Source organism: Lepisosteus platostomus, chromosome 12, assembly GCF_059453375.1.
Source record: "Lepisosteus platostomus isolate fLepPlt1 chromosome 12, fLepPlt1.hap1, whole genome shotgun sequence".
NCBI classification, from domain to species: Eukaryota; Metazoa; Chordata; class Actinopteri; order Semionotiformes; family Lepisosteidae; genus Lepisosteus; species Lepisosteus platostomus.
In genome coordinates, this window is record NC_142622.1 from 11,901,019 (window position 1) to 11,923,322 (window position 22,304).

General features: G+C 36.7%; 1 protein-coding gene across 8 annotated transcripts in view; it reads left to right on the forward strand.

Moving 5' to 3' along the window:
• carmil1 (capping protein regulator and myosin 1 linker 1) overlaps positions 1-22,304 on the forward strand; it is a 109,108-nt gene that overhangs the window by 41,197 nt on the left and 45,607 nt on the right. For 6 of the 8 annotated variants that reach the window (XM_088600996.1, XM_088601002.1, XM_088600997.1 and 3 more), the window contains 11 exons: positions 152-227; positions 2,902-2,990; positions 4,562-4,656; positions 6,978-7,064; positions 10,480-10,583; positions 14,405-14,482; positions 14,729-14,805; positions 17,438-17,542; positions 17,872-17,941; positions 20,539-20,550; positions 22,157-22,238. In XM_088600996.1, coding sequence (XP_088457122.1) covers positions 152-227; positions 2,902-2,990; positions 4,562-4,656; positions 6,978-7,064; positions 10,480-10,583; positions 14,405-14,482; positions 14,729-14,805; positions 17,438-17,542; positions 17,872-17,941; positions 20,539-20,550; positions 22,157-22,238 — 875 coding nt within the window. The remainder of the gene's footprint in view (positions 1-151; positions 228-2,901; positions 2,991-4,561; positions 4,657-6,977; positions 7,065-10,479; positions 10,584-14,404; positions 14,483-14,728; positions 14,806-17,437; positions 17,543-17,871; positions 17,942-20,538; positions 20,551-22,156; positions 22,239-22,304) is intronic. The other 2 variants (XM_088600998.1, XM_088601001.1) reach the window with 1 other exon arrangement.

Here is a 22,304-nt window from a genome sequence, read left to right on the forward strand (position 1 = left end):
GATGGTTCAGTAAAACAAATATATTGGCAGTTATTGGAAAATTACCAACATGTAGTAATGTTGTTTTGCTCTGTATAAGGACAGAGCAGAATGTTGTTCTTTCGATGAAGTATGTAATAAGTGATTTCCCAATATTTGTTTTATATCCTAGAGATTTGATTCCTATCATTGCTGTTTTGGAATATAACCAGTGGTTTACAAAGCTCTCCACCAGGGACTTCAAACTGGTGAGTCATGTTGAACTGTTACAGATTCACAGCAATTTTATAGCAGCTCTCCATTTTTCTCTCATTTCTCTATTCATTTTTTTCTAGTTGAAAGCACTTCAAATACAACTTCTTTGGCTATGTTAACAACAGTTCCTGAAGTATTGGAGCCTGAAATTGCAATCCAATTCAATTTCTATAGATGATATCAGACTTCATGAGTTGAAAACTGAAAGTAACTGATGTCTAGGGAGGTGATGTGATGACAAGCTACGAAAGGAACATTATTGTACATTCATCATGATAGTTTTTCTGAGATGATTGGTATTACCCTGGTGTTAGAACTTAAATCCATTAAGGCTCAGGGTGAAAAACCCACATTGTCCTTACTACTTCATTCTAAATAATGTGTTTATAAATGTGTTTAGAATTATAATTAATGACATTTAAAAATCCTAGAATTCATAAAACAATATCATGTAAATTGCTCTGCATCAACTTGGTGGTTCTAGCACAATAAACATTTTGGAAGGATTGGAAGCATAAAATAAGGCAGATTGTGGCTCAGGTGAAACACATTTTGTTTGCTCTGTAGTGAGCTTGTTGTTAAAATGTCTGGGTTCTTAATACATACAGTAAGTCTACAAACAACAATTTGTATAGTACAGGCACATTCTGTAGGTTCTAATAAGAATCGGTTGCTATCAGAACATATACTTGCGCTTTGCTTTAAAGAGAAAGGTACATACCTAAACTCACATATGTATTTATATAAAACAAGATGTCTGATTTGTCACAGGCAAATGTTATTGTGGAAGCTGTTCATATAGCCATTTTCTGGAGCACTGGTCATCTATAATTGCTAATTGGTATATTAAAAAAATAAAATAAGAGTACACGTACAAAAAATGTAGTGTAATCTATAAAGATTGTTACCAAATGTGTATGGATCCTGAAAATACTCCTGTTATTGGGATGGTTATATGTTTTAAAAGGGCTTTGAGAGAATGCAAAGTAGAACTGCAATTACAATTGCTTAAAAGGCCAATAAAGGGAAACGCATTCAACATTTGTTCATTTATCAATAGAAAAAATCCTGTATAAGTTGTCCTGTGACTTTATTTCGACACTAAACTGTTAAGAATTATTTGTCTAGATGTTGAAAAGCAAATAAAAAAATAAAAGAAATGTACTTTTGATTCAGATAATGAACGGAAAGTGGATAATATTTTTAGACTTTGTCACAGGAACTGCTAGCCATTTTTTGGGTTGATGTCCTAGCCATAATGATTCTCTCACTCTTACATGGGAAATGTGTTTGTGAGTCATGATGCATTAGACGGGAGACTGAAATCCGGGGATGGTTGATAATGGAGCTCTAAAAACACTAAAAGAATGTCACACCTTATAATCTTCCACCAAGATCTTGATTCGTCTAGGCATGTTCAAATGGATAAGTTCAAAATGGCTTGAGCTGTGATAGCACAACAGAGCTGTTTCCTAACTGAAAAAGTTCCACTTGCTGTAAACCCCCTTTAAAAAGATACTATTTTAAAGGATGCTAATTACTTCCGAATTAAAAAAAGGAGGTGCAGCCCAGTAAACTTAGTTTGTAAGAAGGTATGATTGCTCTGGTTAAAGTCAGAGAATGGCACATTCCTTGTGGAATTGTATATGCAATCTCTTATCAAAAGAACACATAATTTCAGAGGACTTTTATTTTTCAAAACACTCCTAGATCCAGAATATAAATTGCTCCAGATTATGCTACATACTGCTTGAACATGAACTGCACTATTACTGAAGGGACTGAAAGTATGGCTATTTTCTGTAGGTCAGCAGAACCCAGGAAGATCAAGGCTGCATTTTAGAATGATGATCAAATGTGTCTGTTGTGTGTGAACAAGAAAAAGATTAACTATTGACTGGCTCCAGTTATGTCTTGTGTTAAACTGCACTCAGCATGCTTTAAAATTCCAGAGAGGTTTAAATTGAAGGCTAGAGAATTTTAAGCCATCCTTTCTCAATTGACTTCGTATTTAGCTTTCACAATATACTGAAATGCCTGTCAATCAAAGAGGATTCTGCAATTTTCCAAGTAGTTAATGAGAAGAGAAACCCTTAAAAATTGAATTTTAGTTTTTTAAAGATGTTTAAAATGCTTATGTAGAAGATGAGAAAAAAAACACAAGTGTAATTGATCATTTGTTCTTTGTGCATAAAAAGATCTCTAAGGGTTAGCTATCTAATGATTAATTGATTATTTAAAAATTGGAACTTCATGCCACATACTCACAATTGTTTTATGATTTTTCTTTTTTTGATATACTGTTATAAAAATAATGATAAAAAGCTTATGCCTACAGCTACCTTAAAACCTCTTAACCATGACATTTGACTGTGGCTTTACATTACTGGTATTCCTTCTGTGTTTCAATCAGTGGTCTTTAGGCAGTTGATTGTCCAAAATCTATATTTCATCTCTCCTCTCATTGCAGGTTGGATGTGTGGAACAGCTTGCTGATGAGATTGTATTATTTTAGGATATCTCAAATGCCTTTCAGGGAATGACTTTCAAAGGGTCTTCCTCAAGATAGTTGCTTACATCTTCAGTAATGGATTCTGGGAAGGTCAATGCATCAGTGGCCTTTTTCTGAACTTGCCTTCTTTCCTGAGGGTGCCTGTTTTTTTTCAGTCCACAGATGTGTGTGATCAGATCCTGCGAGTTGTGGCCCGGTCAAGCAGGCTGGAGGAGCTGGTTCTGGAGAATGCAGGCCTCAAAACGTGAGTATCTCTCATTGGGTTGAGTGAAAGAATGACTTGGAAACACTGCTGTCAGGAGATGTCAGCAGCAATTTCAGCTATAGCTAATGCCGTTGCTAATAGTTCTGCAGCTTCAACTTTGGTAATGCTATAGATTAAACAAAATTATCTGAGGCTTCTGTACACATGCTTTATTTTAAATGCTCATACAGAAGTGTTTTCTGCCCATGCTGTTTCATTCATCTGCTTTGTTTCATTTTTTATTGATTGGAAACTTTGCATTTATTAATATGTTTCTGCACAATTTGCATAATATATTAAGTTCAATAGATTGCTGCTAGGATTTGTATTGTGTAGAACAAGGCTGGACAATCCTGCTAATAGAGGGCTGCTGTCTCTGCAAGTTTTCTACATCTATTTAAAGTACCTGCACCTGAAATCTGGAAGAAGCTGTTAATATTGGTCCCATTGGTCCCAATGAGCTGATTGAGGTTGTTATGAGGGAACGTGGGAAGAAACCTTGTAGATATTCTGACACTCCATGACTAGGACTGCGCACCCTGGTTTAAGGAAAAGTTTAAGGCCATGCTTGAAGATAAAATGTGATATCGTTAATCTGACACCTTAGTTTTTTGATGGAGTTTAGACTACAGTCTTTATTTAAAGTGCATGTGCAATAATATGGGTGGGTTTAGTTTAGCTGAGTGTCAAAATAGGGAGAGGGTTCAGGGTGAGTGACCAGGTTCTCTCGTTGGTGATCTGTTGACTTAAAAAAATCCTCAACTATTACTCTGTGGGGGGAAAAAATATTTCAAAGCCCAGTAGAGGCCCCTCTAGAAAAGGGGCAGATGCAAAGACACCCAGTGATAAAGTGCCAGCCCATTCTTACAGCTGAGACTCACAGTTCAAGAGATCTAATTAAAGCCAGAGAATGTACTGTATAATGGAGGGAAGACAGGTGCTGTACTTAAACATTGGAGTCCAGTATATCCCATTGGTTGAACCTGCTTAAAAATGGATTTGAAGATAAAACTCCCTAATTACACTTTTTAATGTAAAAACTCCAAATCCTTAAACAAGCATTCTGTTGTCTCCAAATGTAACATTTTTTCAGAACCCTTGAGTTAGAGGATGTGACTGAATGAATTGTTCGAATTTTATTACAAGGGGTTATTCTTAAGTTGCCCCTTTTTTTATGTGCTGCTTTGCATGCAAATGCAGTTGATTTTATTACGATTTGATTTAGTTTGTGTTTTATTTTATCAGCGTTAACGTACTGTGGAGTACATCATATAACAAAGGGGGTGTGGGATGGCATTGTGTTTGGGTATCAAGAGCACTCTTCACGACTTGACAATTTGTGGATGTGTATTCTGGATATGGGTCGGCAGGTTTTCCGACCAGCTTAGTTCTTAACCAGGTAAATCAGCTAGGTACTGTCTTAATAGCCTCTCCCAGCTCTTGAGATACTGCAATCACATCAGCTTTCCAGGGCTAGGATTGGAAAGCCATGCTTCGGATCTTAATTAGGCTTTTTCCTGAAGGAGATACTCTTAACTTATTGTCATTGTTTTTTTCCTTTTTCTTTGTAGAGATTTTGCACAGAAGCTTGCCAATGCCATTGCCCATAATCCTTGCTCAGGACTTCACACAATAAACCTTGCAAACAATGGACTTGAAGATCGAGGTATGGAGAACATGCAGGCTTTCATTAATAGCTGTTGGCAAGTGAAGGGGATTAAGGGAGCTTCGCTGTCACTGTTTTGAAATTAACTGGCTTTATAGCAAAAAATGTATACGTCTGGATATATCAATTTACCCTCACAGCAACCATTGATTGAATTCTGCTCTCTCCAGAGTCACGTAGATGAATCCTTAAATGAAAAGGAATGTTTTGAATTTCAAATTATGTGGATATTCTGAATATTCCCAGGAGTGTCCAAACTGTCTCCTTTATCCAGTAGAATTTTACAATTCTTTTTGTTCAGCAGCAACTTGGATTTGGACACCATTATCTGCAGCCAATGGAGAAAAAAGTCCTTAATGCTTTATTAAAGTGATCCTTTCCTGTGTCTTGCAAAGCGTATGTTTTCTTATGAAGCTTATGCTTTGTCTTTTGAAATATACAGTATACACAGTAGCTATGCTATTGGCTAAATGTTTAGTTTTCTGCAAAAAACCTTTTGATAATTCTAATGTTTCCTTAGATGTTTCATATTTGTTATAGACGATTACATCTGAGTGTCCAAAATGAAATCTAATAAACACATTTTTCTATTTTATTGGGTTATTTTCAAATCGGTAAATTAAAAAAAATGTTTTGACGTGTTTGAAGTGTTAATGATTAATTTCTTATGCAGCAAAAATTATTAATACTTGCAGTATCAGTCATTTGATGGCATTTTACTCATTGAAAAAGTCAAATGATTCAGATTTCTCCAGTTACAACAGTGTTTTTTATTAAGTTCATCTTCATTAAATCTTTAATGTAATGAACATCACTTGACTTTCATATTTTCAATTTCTAAGGATTTTTACATTTATATTTACAAATTACATAGCCATAAAAGTCAAAATTCTACCTTTTAAGGTAGAGACTTTCAACACATACTTAACATTGCACTAGTCACAGTTGCTGTACTAAATTGTATTTTATAGAATTAAAGCGAGTAGGTTCTTTTTGGGTCTACATCTTGCAGCACCATTGATGAGTTTGGTTTTAAAATCCCAGTGAAATGCACCCTGTGTGGCTCTGCCAGTAGACGCGTGTGCCTGAGCCTAGATTGAGCTTTATAACTGGGCCATCATGGCTTTGAGTCTGGGTTATGTCACTAGCCGACTAGTGACAGAAGTAGCTTAAGTGACAGTGTGTAATTGTCCGAGAACTACCATGGGTACAATAGGAACAGTCTCTTACAGTCAACTGTAGAGTCTCAGCAAGGTTTGATAACAGTCTAATTGTGCGAAAATGGCCATTTCCTGAGAACACTGAAGGAGACACACACAAGGTGTATTTCCCACCGTGTCCCGAATTACAACAGAGTTTACAGAGCCATGTTCACTCTGTGCTATTACTCTATGCTATTAATGGGGGCTTATGAGTGACCATTCCACTTACTCTATGGCCTAGAGGCTATTCCTGATGATGTTATCTGGCCGTTCAGCCAATTCTGAGAAATTGTGTATAACAGCAGGTGTCTGGTTAAAATTCACTCAAGCCAGACCAGATGTATTGATCACAGGCCAGTATCAGACTTCTACACTCTCCCCTCTGGCCTGCCGTGTGCTTGAAGAATTCTGGCTCTGTCTGTGAGGGATGTAAGCTCTTCTCCAGTCTGATGCTCCAGTACGGAGCTGTGGTGCCTGTGATGTGCTGCAGGCTGATTGCCTTGAAGGCGGGCAGGTCAGAGGAGTCTGTCTGCTCTTCCTCATCACGCCCCGTTCACGGTCATGGGGCTCATAGCCGCCATGCCCTGATGTGCAAAACACATAGTTGACTATTCCAAATTGAATGGGTATAGCAAAAAAAAAAGTACAGATTACAATTAAAAAATACAGTGAAGTCATCAACATTTGCAAATACTTTCAGTTTCTATATTGTACTATATAATAGCTTATAAGGTGATCAACACCTTCAAATCTCAGCAAAGGCTATAATTTGTTCAGCAGAACCTTTTATGAAAAGGTTTTGGAAAGCAGCAGAGATTCAGATGCATTAGTAGTGAGGGATCCTCTACAGGAGTACTTGTTATTTTCGAGGATGTATTAGAATGAGCAGACAATGAAACATTTGTCCCACTTGTCTGTAGCAGAATTACATTACTGCATGACAATGAGCTCAGTACAAAGGCATTTTTGTGTTCACACACTTCTTGACCCAAACAGAAAGTGTTGTGGGAAAGGTAAGAGACAGCTCAGATCTCTTTTAGGGATTTCCCATCCATGGAGCTCTTCAACAACAGTAGCCCCTCTTTCTAATTATTTTCTCTTCTGCCTTTTTTGTGACAGGTATTTCCTCTCTGAGCACACAATTTGCCAAGCTCCGAAAGGGCCTCAAACATTTAAATTTGTCAAAAACCTCATTATCACCCAAAGGTAAAATATATTTTGAATGTAAATATTATTTAGAAACTTTCTGTTTGTCTCGATTGTATGGGTTTGCTTCGATGGTTGTGCTGATTATTTGCTTGTTGGACCCACATGGCTGTTCATGTAAATTCTGGTGAGCTACTGTATCTTGTACTCGCATTTAGAACTGAAACACATCCCGCTATGCTATTATTAAGTGGATAGTTTTACTATTATAATGCAAATAGTGTTGTTTTTATTTCTTTCAAGCAAAATGTTCAGCTAGAGAAACATAAAAAATGTAGAAGAGTAGAATGGCTCTGGAATCCCATTGCGGGCAAATGCTGAAGCACAGGACTTTCCATTGTCTTATATGGCTACATGTAGTTTAAACTGAAACTTTGCTTGTCCGGTTAAAAATAATTGTTTTTTGATTGTAGTTATAAGCTCTTCTGGATTATCCAACATAGATGTAATGTAAAGTATTTGCATAAGAAAATAAAAACTGTTACACACTAGTGGAGGCCTTTTGATCCACCCAGCTTGTTTGGTTGCTAATACCTAATTGGTGGATCTCATCTACTGTTTCTGATAGAAGCCATTGTAATGACTTTTGCTGACAAAATGTCCCAGACTGCAAAAGCCTGATATGTAAAGAATTACCATCTGTTTCCTTCTTAAACACACACACCCTACGTTTTCTGGCTTGTGTTTCACTGTTGATCCTGAGCATGTCCATTGGGTTAACTGTGTCATGGACATTGATGATTTTGAATACGTAATTGAGTCTTCTCAAAATGTTTTGTCCAAGATATTCAATGCTTTTACCCGGCCTGTGTAAGACATCCCTTGATGCACAGGAATGCACTTTGTTTCTCTCCATAAGACCAACAAAATACCAACAGTACTTTTTTTTATGAAGTGGTGAAAAAAGGCGTCTACCTTTCTCAATGAAGCCTTACTAATTGTACAGTTTTAACATATCTGCTCTGACCTAAGTTCTACATTGTAGTTACATACCCTAACAATTAATATTCCAATTGTTAATCCTTTGATTGTCTAAAGGAAGAAAATAATTTACAGCAAAATAAGAATGGTATGGCTTCAGTTTGGAATTATCCCTCTTGTAAAAATGTCATTTAATAAAAAACAAATATACAATCCTCATGTTTTAATTTCTCATTGTTGAATACCTGTCCAACACTGAGTTTAGAAAATATTATTTGTATTCAAATTATTAGATTAAAAATCAAAGTTAAATAATTTGTCCCAAAAGGAGATTCTTACACTCTTTTATGTACTAAAAAAAGGGAAATAAGTAATAGGAAAGGGTTTTCATAGTGTCCCAATAAATGGCAGTCTCCACAATGTCTTCTGAGGCTTTTGCTACTTTCATTGAATTCACAAAGGGAGCTCTAATGCTAATTTTAGACAGAGTACTCCTTAAGGGGGAGTATTGGGTTAAGAATCATAAATGTGCTTTGCCCTTGATAAGATAAATACATTCAGTGGTCTGTGTTGAATTGACAGATGAGCATACTGTGTGCACTGTGGCGGCTGTCACATCATCCAGGTGATGGCTACACACTGGTGGTGGAAAGGGTTGCACATATATAATGCTTGAGGTGTTTCAGGGAATTGCACATGGAGTTAGGTTTCTCTTTCTTCACCTTGGAATTTAGAAGACAAACGTGGTCATGGAATACGTAATAGTAAAAAATACAGAATGATTTTAGTAAGGAAGCTCCAGGCTCGAAACGATTGACTGATTTCAAAATAATTTGTGCTATCTTGAAGTCCTCATCCTATAACAAGCTGAAGTATTTTCTCTAGGCAAGACCTGATATACAGTAATTAAGATGTTGTGGTAGATGACAATAATCCCTTATCTGAAAGACATATGACCAGAAAGAAAAACCTGTCAGTGTGAAGCACATGGCGTCATTAATTCTCCCATAGATAAAACAAATCTTGAGTAGTTCTGACAACTCACATCTTCTTACCAAGATTCCCTGACAACAAGCTTTCATTTTATGGTGAATCGTAGATTGTGAAAGGAAAGGTGTTAATGCTCTTCAAGTCAGTGGTGACTCAAGCTAGAAACTTCAGTCTGCTGGGTATGTCTCAAGGGCTTGCATGCCTCAGATGTTAGGAAAGGCCATACAAGTATATAACAGATGGACTCTGATAATGAGTGTGGTGTACATATCTTTTGCAGTATTTTCCCTTAATTTGTCTGTGTTTAATATTTCTTTTTATTTTGCCAGATACAGTAATTTTGTCATTTTGTTATTTTTCATAGCGGTTGCTCAGCTTTTCCTTAGATTGAGGCATCTCCTGCCTTGCCCCTGGTCCATCACACTTTGTACACAGTCACTAAATCACCTATTTCTGAAAAAATAGGTCCATCTCATTTGTATGAAAGAGTCACAGTCCTTAAATACAGGAAGTTCCTTAATTTAACAAACTTCTATATCAGTACTCCTCAAAGTGTTCTCAGTTTTCAAGAATAAAATATTTTGTGTTATCTTTAAAATTTCCTGGACCTGGGGTCTCAAGAATTAGAGTTGAAGACCCTTGTGGTCTAAGACATAGCTGAAACTTCAATATCTTACAACAAACACTGCTTGGTGAAAACACTTTTGCATATTTTTTCCACATATAGGAGAGGAGCTCACAGAAGTTTGTTTTACTCCAGTAGTACTCCTAGTCAGTCAATATCTCTGAGCTGAATCAGGACACCAGTTCGTGAACATTATTCGGAGGGCCTAATTTTTTAAGGTTTTTTCTCACCTCTGGAGTCTACCAGCAGGTCCCAGAGCTTCCACCATGCTAGGGTTCAGCCATGGCTTTTCATGGTCACCTTGGTGATTGACCATGATCTGCTCAGACTCAATGTCCAAGGCCTCAGCTGAGCTACAAGAGAAGTTCTTTCAGTTTAGGCAGTTAAAATCATTCCATGCCAGTTCACTCATGAGACATTCCCAAGTCACTTGCACCGATTGTTTGAGCCTCCCCTGTCTATCTGGCTGATGTTCTGCACAAATGATCTAAATTCAACAACGTCAAAACCTCTGTACTTCTCTTCAAGTGGCCTTAGACCCAATAATATGACTGACATGACTAAGTTCTAGAACGGTTTCCTGATTATTGGGTTTTAAATTATATATTGTTTTCCGAAAATTGTAAGGATTACCCAAATCACTATCTTTCATCCTACATCTTTCCCCCCCCCAAGAAAAAATGTGCATTACAATACAACTCTCTGTTTTAGAGTTATGAAGATGAATTAAGGTGTAGAGAATATTCCCATGCCTAAATAAACTGTTGATTAAAGTCCATGCTTAAAATACATGTGGTGCTGTGTCTTTCATTAAAAGCATTTGGTTTTCTTTTCTGTGATGTTGGCATGATACTGGAGTGACAGCCCATGTTGTTTCAGGGGTGAACAGCCTTGCCCAGTCACTGAGTGCCAACCAGCTGATCCCCAACACCCTCGTTCATCTGGACCTCTCGGGGAACATGTTTCGTGGAGACGACCTTGTGGCGAGTATTTCAGCCATTTGAACTGCAAAGTGCCGCTGTTCTCAACAACAGCAGTTTAATTTGTGTTAATGTTTCCATCAACAGCACAAATTGGCTGCACATGCTTCCTCAGCCTCAACTCAGTATTGATTTCCATGTTTTTTGTTACTTATTTCATCAAGCAATGTTAAATCAAGGTGATTGACATGGACTACATTTGTAGATACAACCTTTTGCCTCACTTTATGCTTTAGAATGTTTGAGTTGGCTACAATGTATAGTCATTTTATAACTGTTCCTCTAGAAAAAGAATTCAATGCCGGCTGTACCTGCAAAACTAATTATGGCCACCTGCAAGATCAATTTGAGCCCTCCTTTTCCTGGAGACTTCTGATGCTTTTGAAAATATGTAACAGCAAGAATGAGAACTATAAAACCCCTTTACAAAGCTATGCATTTTGGAGAAGCCATTCCTTATCTTTTCAACAACAGGCCATGTATTTAATCAAAACCAGAATCTTTTCATCTTGGCTGGATTATCCACTTAAATCAGTTTTTCAAACTTCAAAACGAAGGTATGAATTTATATCAAGCACAAATGAGGTTTGATTTAAAAAAAAGAAACAATTGTTACAGGATTTTTGGGGTAAAACTCAGTAAAGGTATACTCGTGATCTGACAAATGGAGCTGACACCCACACACCTTCTAAGATGTAATAGCCAGGCTCATGACTCTCTGATCATACTAACTCCATGCAACATTACACAGGCAAATATAAATCTGAATTTAGTATCACCATTAGAGACTGTGTGTTCTGAATAATGTCTGGTATGGAATGAAATAGATCGAAACTTTGGTTTTCAGTTTATCTGATTAATCCTGCACTCAAGTTTTATTTTTCAGGTATCAGTATGATAATGATTTGCTTGTCAGATTGATGGAACATTGTTGCACTTGCATGTAGGACTCTAGTCTTCAATGAGGCTCTGCTATTATTGCGTTAGAATAATGTAATGTGATTTGAAAATGATGTGATGGACTGGCATCCTGCTGGAGTGTGTCCTGCCTTGCACTCCTTGCTGGGAGAGGCTCTGGCTCCCCTACAGCCCTGTATTGAATAAAGAGGTTAGAAAATGGAAGGATGAATGGATGGATTCCAAAATAGGGGGAGGAATATACTGTATACCAGTGACTGCTGCAAAAATACATATAGTATACAGACTATATGGGGGCGGTGCGGTGGCTCTGTGGCTAAGGATTTGCACCTGTGGCTGGAAGGTTGCTGGTTCAAATCCCGCGGCCGGCAGAGGAATCCTACTCCGTTGGGCCCGAGCAAGGCCCTTAACCCCAACTGCTCCAGGGGTACTGTATAAATGGCTGACCCTGCGCTCTGACCCCAAGCTTCTCTCCGTGTCTGTGTGTCTCATGGAGAGCAAGTTGGGGTATGTGAAAAGACAAATTCCTAATACAAGAAATTGTATATGGCCAATAAAGTGATCTTATTTCTCTTATACAGGAATATTAATATATCAAATAGGCTATCTGAATATTAATATATCAAATAGACTATCTGAACTTAATGAAAAATCTTTTCTGGAACTATTTATTAGAAATATTTCTGAAATGGAATTAGGCATGTTGGTGTGTCTTCATCAAGACAAATTTAGGCAATAATAAAAAGAATGCTTGGATAAATCATACTGTAGAAAGAAGACAATTTTAAGTGAGGACATACATGCTGTCAAGATATAAATGAGGTATTACAAGTAAATATATATTTTTTAATTTCATTTGCCATTCTACAAAAAAGGTCAGTTGTATTAAGGGGGGTTTAAAGTGTCTATAATAATTAGTGCTGCTTATTTTAGAAAGGGACTTCTGCCACAGTCCAAGGCTCCAGTGTGTCTGGGATCACTAGATAAAGCGAGTTTAATCTCTTGACACAGCTGCAAGTGGTAGCTAGCTAGATAATAGACTAAAATATAAGAATGGATACAAGTGAGAGGAAACCATTTGGCCTATCTAATTCGGTTTCTCAGTAGATACTTGATGCCAGGATCTGCTCGCACTATTTCTTGTAAGACGCAGTGGCATCAGCTTTAACGTGACTTGTTGCAGCGTTTACACACAATGATCGTCGGGCACGTCATAAGTTTTTTAAAATAGAAGAGCCCAGGTCTACAGAAGCACCAAACACAGAGCTGTAAGGTTTATTTACAAATAAAGCAGTATGCTTTATTTACAGCGAATTTACAGGAATTAAAAAAACACAACAAACAAAGCAAACACCAAAACAAAAACCTTAGCTCCTTTCTGAGTTATTAACTTGTTGGAGTTCCTCTCTATTACAGCAGAGAAGCTAGACTGCTTATTGGCCTCAAACCTCAAAAAAGCCAATCTCGCATTTCCCCTGAAACTCTTTTAAAAAACGTCCTAATGTTCAAAACTCAGTTAAGTTTAGTGGTATCCTTAAGTCCACAGTCAGTCCTTCTCCTTCCAGTGATTGGTGCACAGAGAGGTTCTGCCCATTGCTCTTTAGGTGGCAGACATTAACTGACATGGGAAGCCTCTGCATCCCGCAACAGCCACCTGACCAATTGTCTTCCTGCATTTGGTCAGGTGACAGAGAGCAGCAGCTCATTCCCCCAGAGGTTTCTGGGAAATGTGGTCCTGACAGTTCTGTGCTCCCACAATACCTTTCTGTTCAGTTTTAATAGGCTTTGCCATAAATTGTTGTATTTCATATTCCACATATTCTTCACAACTTTTAGTATGGTTAATTTATTTTAGCCTTTCTTTTGTAAATCCGCTAGATACTAGATTCTGGTGTTTTTTGATGCAGTTTGTTGATGAACATAATTTAATATTATGTTAATTAATTAACGACAGACTACTGTTCTTTTACATTTTCTCCATTCATTGGAAGTTTCATTTCACACCTCTCTGCACCCATTCTGACTTCACACCTCTTGATTGGCCTCTCTTTCTGTCCCCTGCTCCCGCCTCTCACTCCTCCTCCCTCCCAACCTTTGTTCTCCCGCTACTTTACCTTTGCCTACTGCCCTGTCTCTCTTACACCTGAAGAAAGCTCCACGGCCGAAACATTGTGTTCTCTTTCTTCCTTTTTTCAGCGTGGAATAAACCTATTACTTGTTCCTTTGCAGCCTACGCATGCTGACGCAGCTACCCACCTGAACTATAATTTAATATTGTTTGTTCAATTGGTTACATTTTCAATAATTATCAGGGTAGACATCAGTACTTTGTAATTATCTGATTTGTGTGAAAATGAATGTTTGGGATTTTAATTGTTCAGGTTTTGAAAATCATTGGGGTTTTGAGATTTAATTTGTTTCCAGTTTTACCTTGACTCCAGTAATTTTAGTCAAGCACTTTAATCTATATTGAGGTCTCAGGGGAATGAGAGAGAGGTGAAAGGACATGAATTACTTTATTCTTCTACACAGGGCAGAGGCTCTGATCCAAGTGTTATCATTCCAAGAGGTATTGAGGAAGTCAACCCAAGGGATTAAATCAAGCACAACACTGAATGGAAAAAAAACAGAATCCCAAATGGAATTTAACAGTAGATCTTTCCTTAAAGTAGTGGCTGGAGCACTGAAATAAGCTAGACAGTTCTTGTTTGTTTCCCTTGTTGTGTTCAAAAGCTCAAATACTTTATTATACTCCAAGGAATTAAAGACAAGGACAGGAAGCATGCCCTGCAGCATCAAAAGCCTTTTAATAGTTTTTGACTATGCTTTTGTCACATGAGAGTTACTAATTGTTTACTAAGGTCCTATTTCTCTTAAAATTACAGTACCTTTTTTGCATCCCACAGAATCTGTACAGTTTCCTGGGCCAACCCAACAACCTGTCTACCCTGGATTTGTCCAATTCAGACTGTCCGCTTGACATGGTTAGTGAAATTCAAAAACTGTTCTGTTCTTTGTGTCTCTGATGAACAGTATATTGATTCAATTAAAATAAATCAGTACAGAGAAACTGGGAAGAATATAAAAAAACGGAAAAGAAAATATTGTAACAAGACACAAAAGTATGGTGAGAGAGAAATGTGATTAATTTGATTTGGAATGCAAGAAAATTTGAGATTTTTTTCAGGTTACTTATCAACAACATGAATATAGACACTATTTTTCCCCAGGTGTGTGCTGCTCTTCTTCGAGGCTGTCTGGAACACCTAACTGTTTTGAACATGTCAAAGAGTGTCTTCTCTCACAGGTGAGCTTTACAATTGCATACTTGGCAGATAATAGTTAAACATTTTAATCAGTAACTGATAGCTTTGACAAAACAAGCATTCACAATACAAAAACGTGTTCTTCACTTCTGTATACTGTCAGTAGAACACAGTGGAACACAGTGAGTAAACATCCACGGAAATAAATATTGCCATGTAATGAAAACTGATGATTTCTCTGTCATTTCACAGTCCTGGTGTCTTTTTTTTCCTGTTATCCTTACAAGGATAAGTGAAATTAGAAAAAAACATCTGAGCTGTTGTTGATAAGGTTCAAAGAGGCTGCCGGCTCTCTTTAGTAACAAATCAGGTTAAGACTTGGAACAAAAATTCACTTTCACTAGGCATTGCCAAACTACAAACAGAGCACAGTGCATGGTGGTGACGTTTTCCTTATCAGGGAAATAAGAGTGAATTAAAAAAAATTCCACTTATATACTTGTGTGTATATTAAGAGAGCGATTCTGTCTAATGTGGCAATGCTTTCTTCTGTATTGTAGAGTAAGCAAGCCTTGTGTTTCATCTGCCTCATTTAATTAAATTAATTTTCCATGCACACTTCATCTAAGGGCTGGAATTTCAAACTGGAAGTGTATACAGTTTGTACCTACAGTCTAAAGCCATTTGAACTCTCTTGTTTAGTTTTTTGTTTTGTTTAGTTTTTTGGAAAAACTAAACTTTTACACAAGTTTTTCACGTGTATGTTTACTGGTGAAAAATCTGTAGTACAGTCTGGTAACACATCACTAAGCAATCACTAAGTTGATCAGAGCCGAAACAATCTATTCTGAGGGAAATCATTTTGCAGCAGTAAATGGTATGATTGTAACTGTGTTATAGTTATAAATGGTTAAATTGATTTAGGACAGGAACAACAACACCCACCTGAAGGTCAATCGATTGCCTCCAGTCCAATGAGTCCCACCACTTTTCTTATAGCTATACTGTACATACTGTTTTTTATCTACTACATGTATTTTTTAGTTTAATATAAGCTTTTTTATAAATGTGAGCTTATTTAAAACCAATATTTTCCTTAACTTAAGTTAACTTAAGGGTAGTGTTTTAAGTCATTGTACCTGAGTGAAGACAGAGAGCAGCTATCAGGATATAGAAAGTACTGTTAATAGGGTAACTGATGTGTGGAGGCTCGTGTATGGCTCCTGGACTAAAATTTTATAACTAAAAGTTTAAGTAAATACATTTGATATCTTATCTGTGGCAGGGACCCCACTCCAAAACAGATTAAATGATTAATCTCCCACTGTAGTGAAACCTTACACATACTTAGGTGACAGGATAAACCTTTCCCATTTAATTACCACCCAACAGACCTCATGGCTATATACTGTAGTACACATTTAAGCAGAATGCAGTACAGCACATTTGCTGTATCGCTGTTGAAACAGGACCTTGCACTGAATTTCATGAATTCTTTGTCAGTCCTTTGTTTCTACTTAATAATTAATGAATGGAGCTTTAGATGCCAGCGGCTGTTCTGGTAGATTGATTTTTACATTCTTTGTTCTTTAATTTTTGTACCCCTGTTATGGGATTTAAATAACTTATCAAACATGTATTACATTATTCTAATGTGCTCTTTCATCAAGGTTAGAGCTGTTTATATTTCATTTACCATAGTTTATACTTAATTCTCTAATATTCTTCAGTATATTAAATTATTTTATGAATAATAGGTTTTGGGGTGCTTTTCATCCTTTTATATTATTATAGGGGTGCAAGTCTAAATATTTTTTTTTATTCAGATATTGTAAATCCTGAATTTTTTAACATGCATATTTTTTTACTGTAATGAATAACGTTTGTGAATTTAACCCAATATATATTATAAAACAGATATTTTTTGCAAAAAAACTGGGATTTGCAGACTTTACAAAATATTCAGATAGTATCTTAAATGCTTTAGTTTATAGTGTTCTTGTCCATAACGGCTCTCTTAAACATAAAGATGTTTACGGTTTTAGACTCAGTTTTTACAATCAAAAGCATCTTGGTAAGCTTTGTAAAAGTGATTTAGTTCCATAAATGTGTTCTTTAATTTAAACTGCAATGAGTGCAGTGGCATAAGAGGGTATAGGAGGGGTTGTTAATCAAAACACAGACAGCTGTGGGAGGGGCAGAATATAATTCAGATTGTAAAAAGGACTATTGAGTGTGGATAACCTGACAAAATACCCGTAGCCTAGAATTTGATCATGCAACAGTTAAGCTGGATTTTATTCATTTATAATTCAGCACATACTATATTTATTGTTCATCATCCTTATTTACCTGCAGAAGTGCATTACAGGAATAACAATGTCCATAGTTATTTTGAAACAACACATTATTACTGTGCTGTTAAATTTTGGCAAGCCTGCACAGTGTTTCCAATTGTAACTGCAGAGTAAGGCAAAACACAAAATTTGTATTATCTACATTGTGTCACTTTGTATTTTTAAATTAAGATAGATTCATCATAATTCCTGTTGTTTAATGTAAGAACTACAGTATAAACATCAATCACATGTCCACAGTATAAACATTGCACCACATTTTTCAGCTCCAGAGGGGATGAAAAGAACATTTACCTTAACTGATTTTCTTTTTTAGGAAAGGAAAAGACATTTCTCCTTCTTTTAAGCATTTCTTTAGTAGCTGCTTGGCTCTGACCAGCATTAATGTATCTGGAACCAAGCTTCCTCCTGAAGCACTGAAGTAAGTTTTTTTTTTTTAATATATATATCCTTTGCTACTCCTTTTCTTTTTTTAAACTGGTCTTATTTGATGGAAATACAGTATTTTATGTCAGACGGTTTCTAAAATAAGGTTTTTAAATTTACTGTGGATTCTTCTAGGGGTGTTTTTCTCAATGATGAGGTCAGGTTTGAAAGAAAATGTTTGCTTTTGTTCTTTCTATTGTTGCATTATAAAAAATCAGCATTGAAAGAATTGCATTCTTAGCAAAAGGTAGGTGTAAGGTTAAAAAGTACCTTTCTTTAAAATACATTCAAACAAACAAGGCAATTGATTTTTGTTTTACCCAGAGCACTTTTGCTTGGCCTGGCAAGCAATCCCAACCTAAAGGAAGTATCACTGGATCTTAGCTGCTGTGAGGTAAGAATTATTACATCATTGTCTAGACTATTCCATTTGCTAAATGCCCTTTCAGTTTTGAAAGTTTTGAAATGAAATTCTGCAGCCCATAGAATAATGTTTTCCTGCTGTTTTCCCTAATATCCAGTTCACAAGCCTAACGCCCAAAGGGAAAGACAATTTTTGCAAACAAAACCTGAACTACTTTCCAGGTCCAGGAGTGTTCCTAACATACTGTTCATATTCCCTCTGTCTTTATGGGGTACCTGTTTTTGCTGTTTTTGTACAAGAAACCTAAAGGGTGGTTAGACTAATAACCACATCCCTCAAGGGAGATGGCCAGTCTGCAGTTCACAGTGAGGCAACTGGTCATGGCCAAAAGCCAATCCAGGCCCATCAAGTGCTTGTTGTTTTTTGCAATGTGTATTGGTGGGGATAATCTGGACACTAAAAGCAGAAATGCTGCAATCCTTTAAATGCTAAGCAGTTTGTGTGGGAGAAAAAAAGACATATGTAAAGGAGGAATGAAAGGCTAGCATTAATATTATTATTAATAATCATCATCATCCTTACACTTATACAGTATATTGCTTTTCTCGACACTTTACTCAAAGCGCTTTACAGGTAAAGTGCACCAGTACGCTCACCACAAATCATCTAGTCATAGATGGGGATTATTAGAAGGCCATGATTCATAAAGGCCAGAGGAAATTCAACCAGGACACTGAGGTTAACACCTCCACTAAAAGAGTTTTAATAAACATGGATAGTCAGGACCTCGGTTTTACTTATCTGAAAGACAGCACCTTTACAGTATAGTGTCCCCCACGCAATTCTGGGGCATTAGGACCGACACAGACAGCAGGGTGAGCGCCCCCTACTGTTCCCTCAACACCTCTTCCAGCAGCAACCTTAGCTTTTCTAGGAGGTCTCCCATCCAGGTACTGGTCAGACTCACACCTGATGAGCTTCAGTAAATTGTCAGTTGTGAGTTGCAGGGTGATAAAGCTAGTGGATAAACTAAGACTATAATCTGCCTGTAATAGATAGATAGATACTTTATTGATCCCGTGAGGGAAATTGCAGTGCAACAGCAGCTTAACACACACAACACAGCCACAGTGTAACGAATTATATAATAATAGTACAATACATACAATACAATACAAGAGTTACTCACAGTCCGGACACACAAGAGGAAACTAGAACAGAACAGTACACAGAAAATCGTATCACACGTATGAATATAAATATAGTTGTAACCATAGATATAAATATAAATATAAATGTATTGCACAGGTCCCTGGCATATATTGCACAAAAGTGGTTGTAAACGGGAAAAAGAAAAAGAAAGAGAACAGATGTAGCAGTAGATGTGTATATGTGTTTAGTCCAGAAACAGGTCACTGTCGCTGTTGCCTCTGCCAAGACGCAAGGTGGATGCGTTGTACAGTCTTATGGCAGACGGCAAGAATGACCTCCTGTAGCCCTCCCTGTCGCACCGTGGATGGATCAGTCTATTGCTGAAGGTGCTCTTCATTCCTGCAAGCCTGTCATAGAGGGGATGGGAGAGGTTGTCCATGATGGCCTCTAGTTTGGACATCATTCTCCTCTCAGCCACTACCTCCAAGGGGTCCAGGTCAGACCCAATGACAGAGCTTGCTCTCCTGATGAGCTTGTTCAGCCTTTTGGAATCTACTGCTCTAATCCAAGAGCCCCAGCAGACCACTGCGTAGAAAATGGCACTCGCTACCACCGACTGATAAAACATGTGTAGCATCTTACTACACACATTGAAGGACCTGAGCCTCCTCAAGAAGTAAAGTCGGCTCTGTCCGTTCTTATAGATGGCCTCGATGTTCTTAGACCATTCCAGTCTATCGTCGATGTGCACTCCCAGGTACTTGTACGAGTCCACCATCTCCACGCCACTCCCATGGATGTAGACAGGAGTAGGTTTGACCTTTTTCCTCCTGAAATCTACCACCAGTTCCTTTGTCTTTGTAACATTCAGTTCCAAGTGGTTCACCCCACACCACTCCACAAAGCTGCTGACCAGTCCTCTGTACTCCTCCTCCTGCTCACCCTTGATACATCCAACAATTGCAGAGTCATCTGAGAACTTTCTATCTGAACTATGAAAATAATGTCTAAAGCAGCACTAAATCAGGTGTCTTTCTGAAAAGACTTGTAGGCTCAGAGTCAAATGCTGTTATCTTAAAATTGTGTAATGCTTCATGTGGTATGAAAGGAAAATTGAGTTTACTTTGCTCAGAATTTTACATAATCTCCGTATGTCTAGGCTGTGATTTTGAGTTGGGGATTAAATGAAACTGTTGACAGATACTGCTTGAATACTATTGTCTGGCCAAATTAATTAGATATCTTGGTAAGCTGATATTCTATTAAAGGACACTAGCACAGTTGATAGTGGATGATCCCCTGTAGGTTATTATTGTGTGCAATTCCTCATTCAGTGGTAGTGATCTTTTTATTTTAATGTGTTAGTTACATTCGTTTTTTTATTGCTTCATGCTTCTGAACTTTAATGTGTTTTTAATTCCTCATTTGTCTCTGATATGCACTGGTGCCATTTTCTTTCCTATTGCTTTCCTAAGCTTGGCCACTGTGTAAGTATTGGGGTGACTTCACTCACTACATTTATAACTTTCTAACAATTAATCCATAGATACACACAAATCCGCAAACCTTTGTATTTCACTGATGTTAGAATTATACTTAAATGTCTCACATAATTTCTTAACCTTTCATATGATGGTCCTAAATATAGGCATACAGTATCTTATGTATAGGAAACTCCGAGCAGATTTTATGGTAAACGTATTCTTTTAAGTCATTCTAGTTTAATGACAAGAAATTGTCAGTAACTAAAAGGAAATATTATGTACTCTCAACATGACTAGTTCAAATTGGGAAATGTGTGCAACATATCTAAATCTAAAGACATTAGGAACTGTTATTCGATATGGACTGTTCCATTAGAGCTAAATGCCTTTTCTTGGAATTATATTCAGTACTGCCAGGATTGCTTTCTTTTTGGGCAAGCAGCCTGGGTAACACTTTACATAATATTTTTACTTAAATATTCATTCATTTTGTAATATAGAGTCATTTGCATATAAGCTATGGATTTGCTTTGCTCATATTTGACATCTTAAATCACATGTTCTGTCCTGTTCATAACAAGAACTTTAGTTTAAGCAAAGTGAAACTAAAGTCACATTTTATAAATAATTTGTGTCTGTACTTACAGTATATAACTTTATACAAGAAGTATATTAGATATTTCATTTAACGTGATTTTAGTAGTCCTCATTTATAGCTGTTTACATTTCCTCAGCATTACCAGTAGTTCCTCATGTGAGGAAAGGTGATGGTGAGGCATGTACTGGCAGTACTGTTCTAAACAACATAGAGACACTAATTACCCCATCACTGAACACCTCCTGTGACTGACTGGAAGATTTTTTAAATTATTTCCTTTTCTTGTTATAATTAGTAATTGGCAACTTAAGCAAAACATTTGTTTGAGTTGTGCATACAAAACACTGGACACTGCAAGTAAAAACGTAAATTCAAATGCATATACAAAATATTATTTTAATGCTATTTAAAAAGAAAGACAAATGGGGAAGATGTATTTTATGCCCATGTTTATTCACAAATCTGTATCAGCACTTTTATCAGCACATTTCAGAAGAATAAGTATCTTAGAATGTGATATTTTTCCTGTTTCAATTCTCTGCATCTAATAGCTGCTCTTAAGAGTTCTGTCATCTTTCTTCACTAGTGCCCATTCTGACTGTATTAGAATTTAATTTGCTGATGAATTTGTACAAATGTTTTGGCATCTTATTGTACCTTTCATATGGTTTGTATTTTGGGTAGCCCTTATACAGTAAAGGTTGTTTTTCAGTGGTTCTGCAGTTGGAGAAAAAAATAATAATATTCTAGTAATGTTATTAACAAAATAATATTTTCCACCTTAATTTACCAAAAAAGCAAATGATATCTAAATACCCTAAATTTACCTCTTAATGCTCTTTTAGTATGAAAAGGCTAAACCTGTTTTTTGAATATCCTTTGATGTCAAAACATGTGAAACAAAAATTAGTAACCATGATTCTTTTCATGTTGTATATTTTTTTTATTTCAAGTTCTCTTCATTCTAATTCTAAATTCATTAATAATACCTCCTTATTTTGTTTATTTCAGTTACGGTCAGGGGGATCACAAATTTTGGAGGGCTGTATTGCAGAAATTCCCAATATTTCAAGTCTGGATATTTCAGATAATGGTGAGAAATTCATTTTTCAAACACTAATTTAGGCCAGTGAAATGATGTGTTCTTCATGCAGAAAAT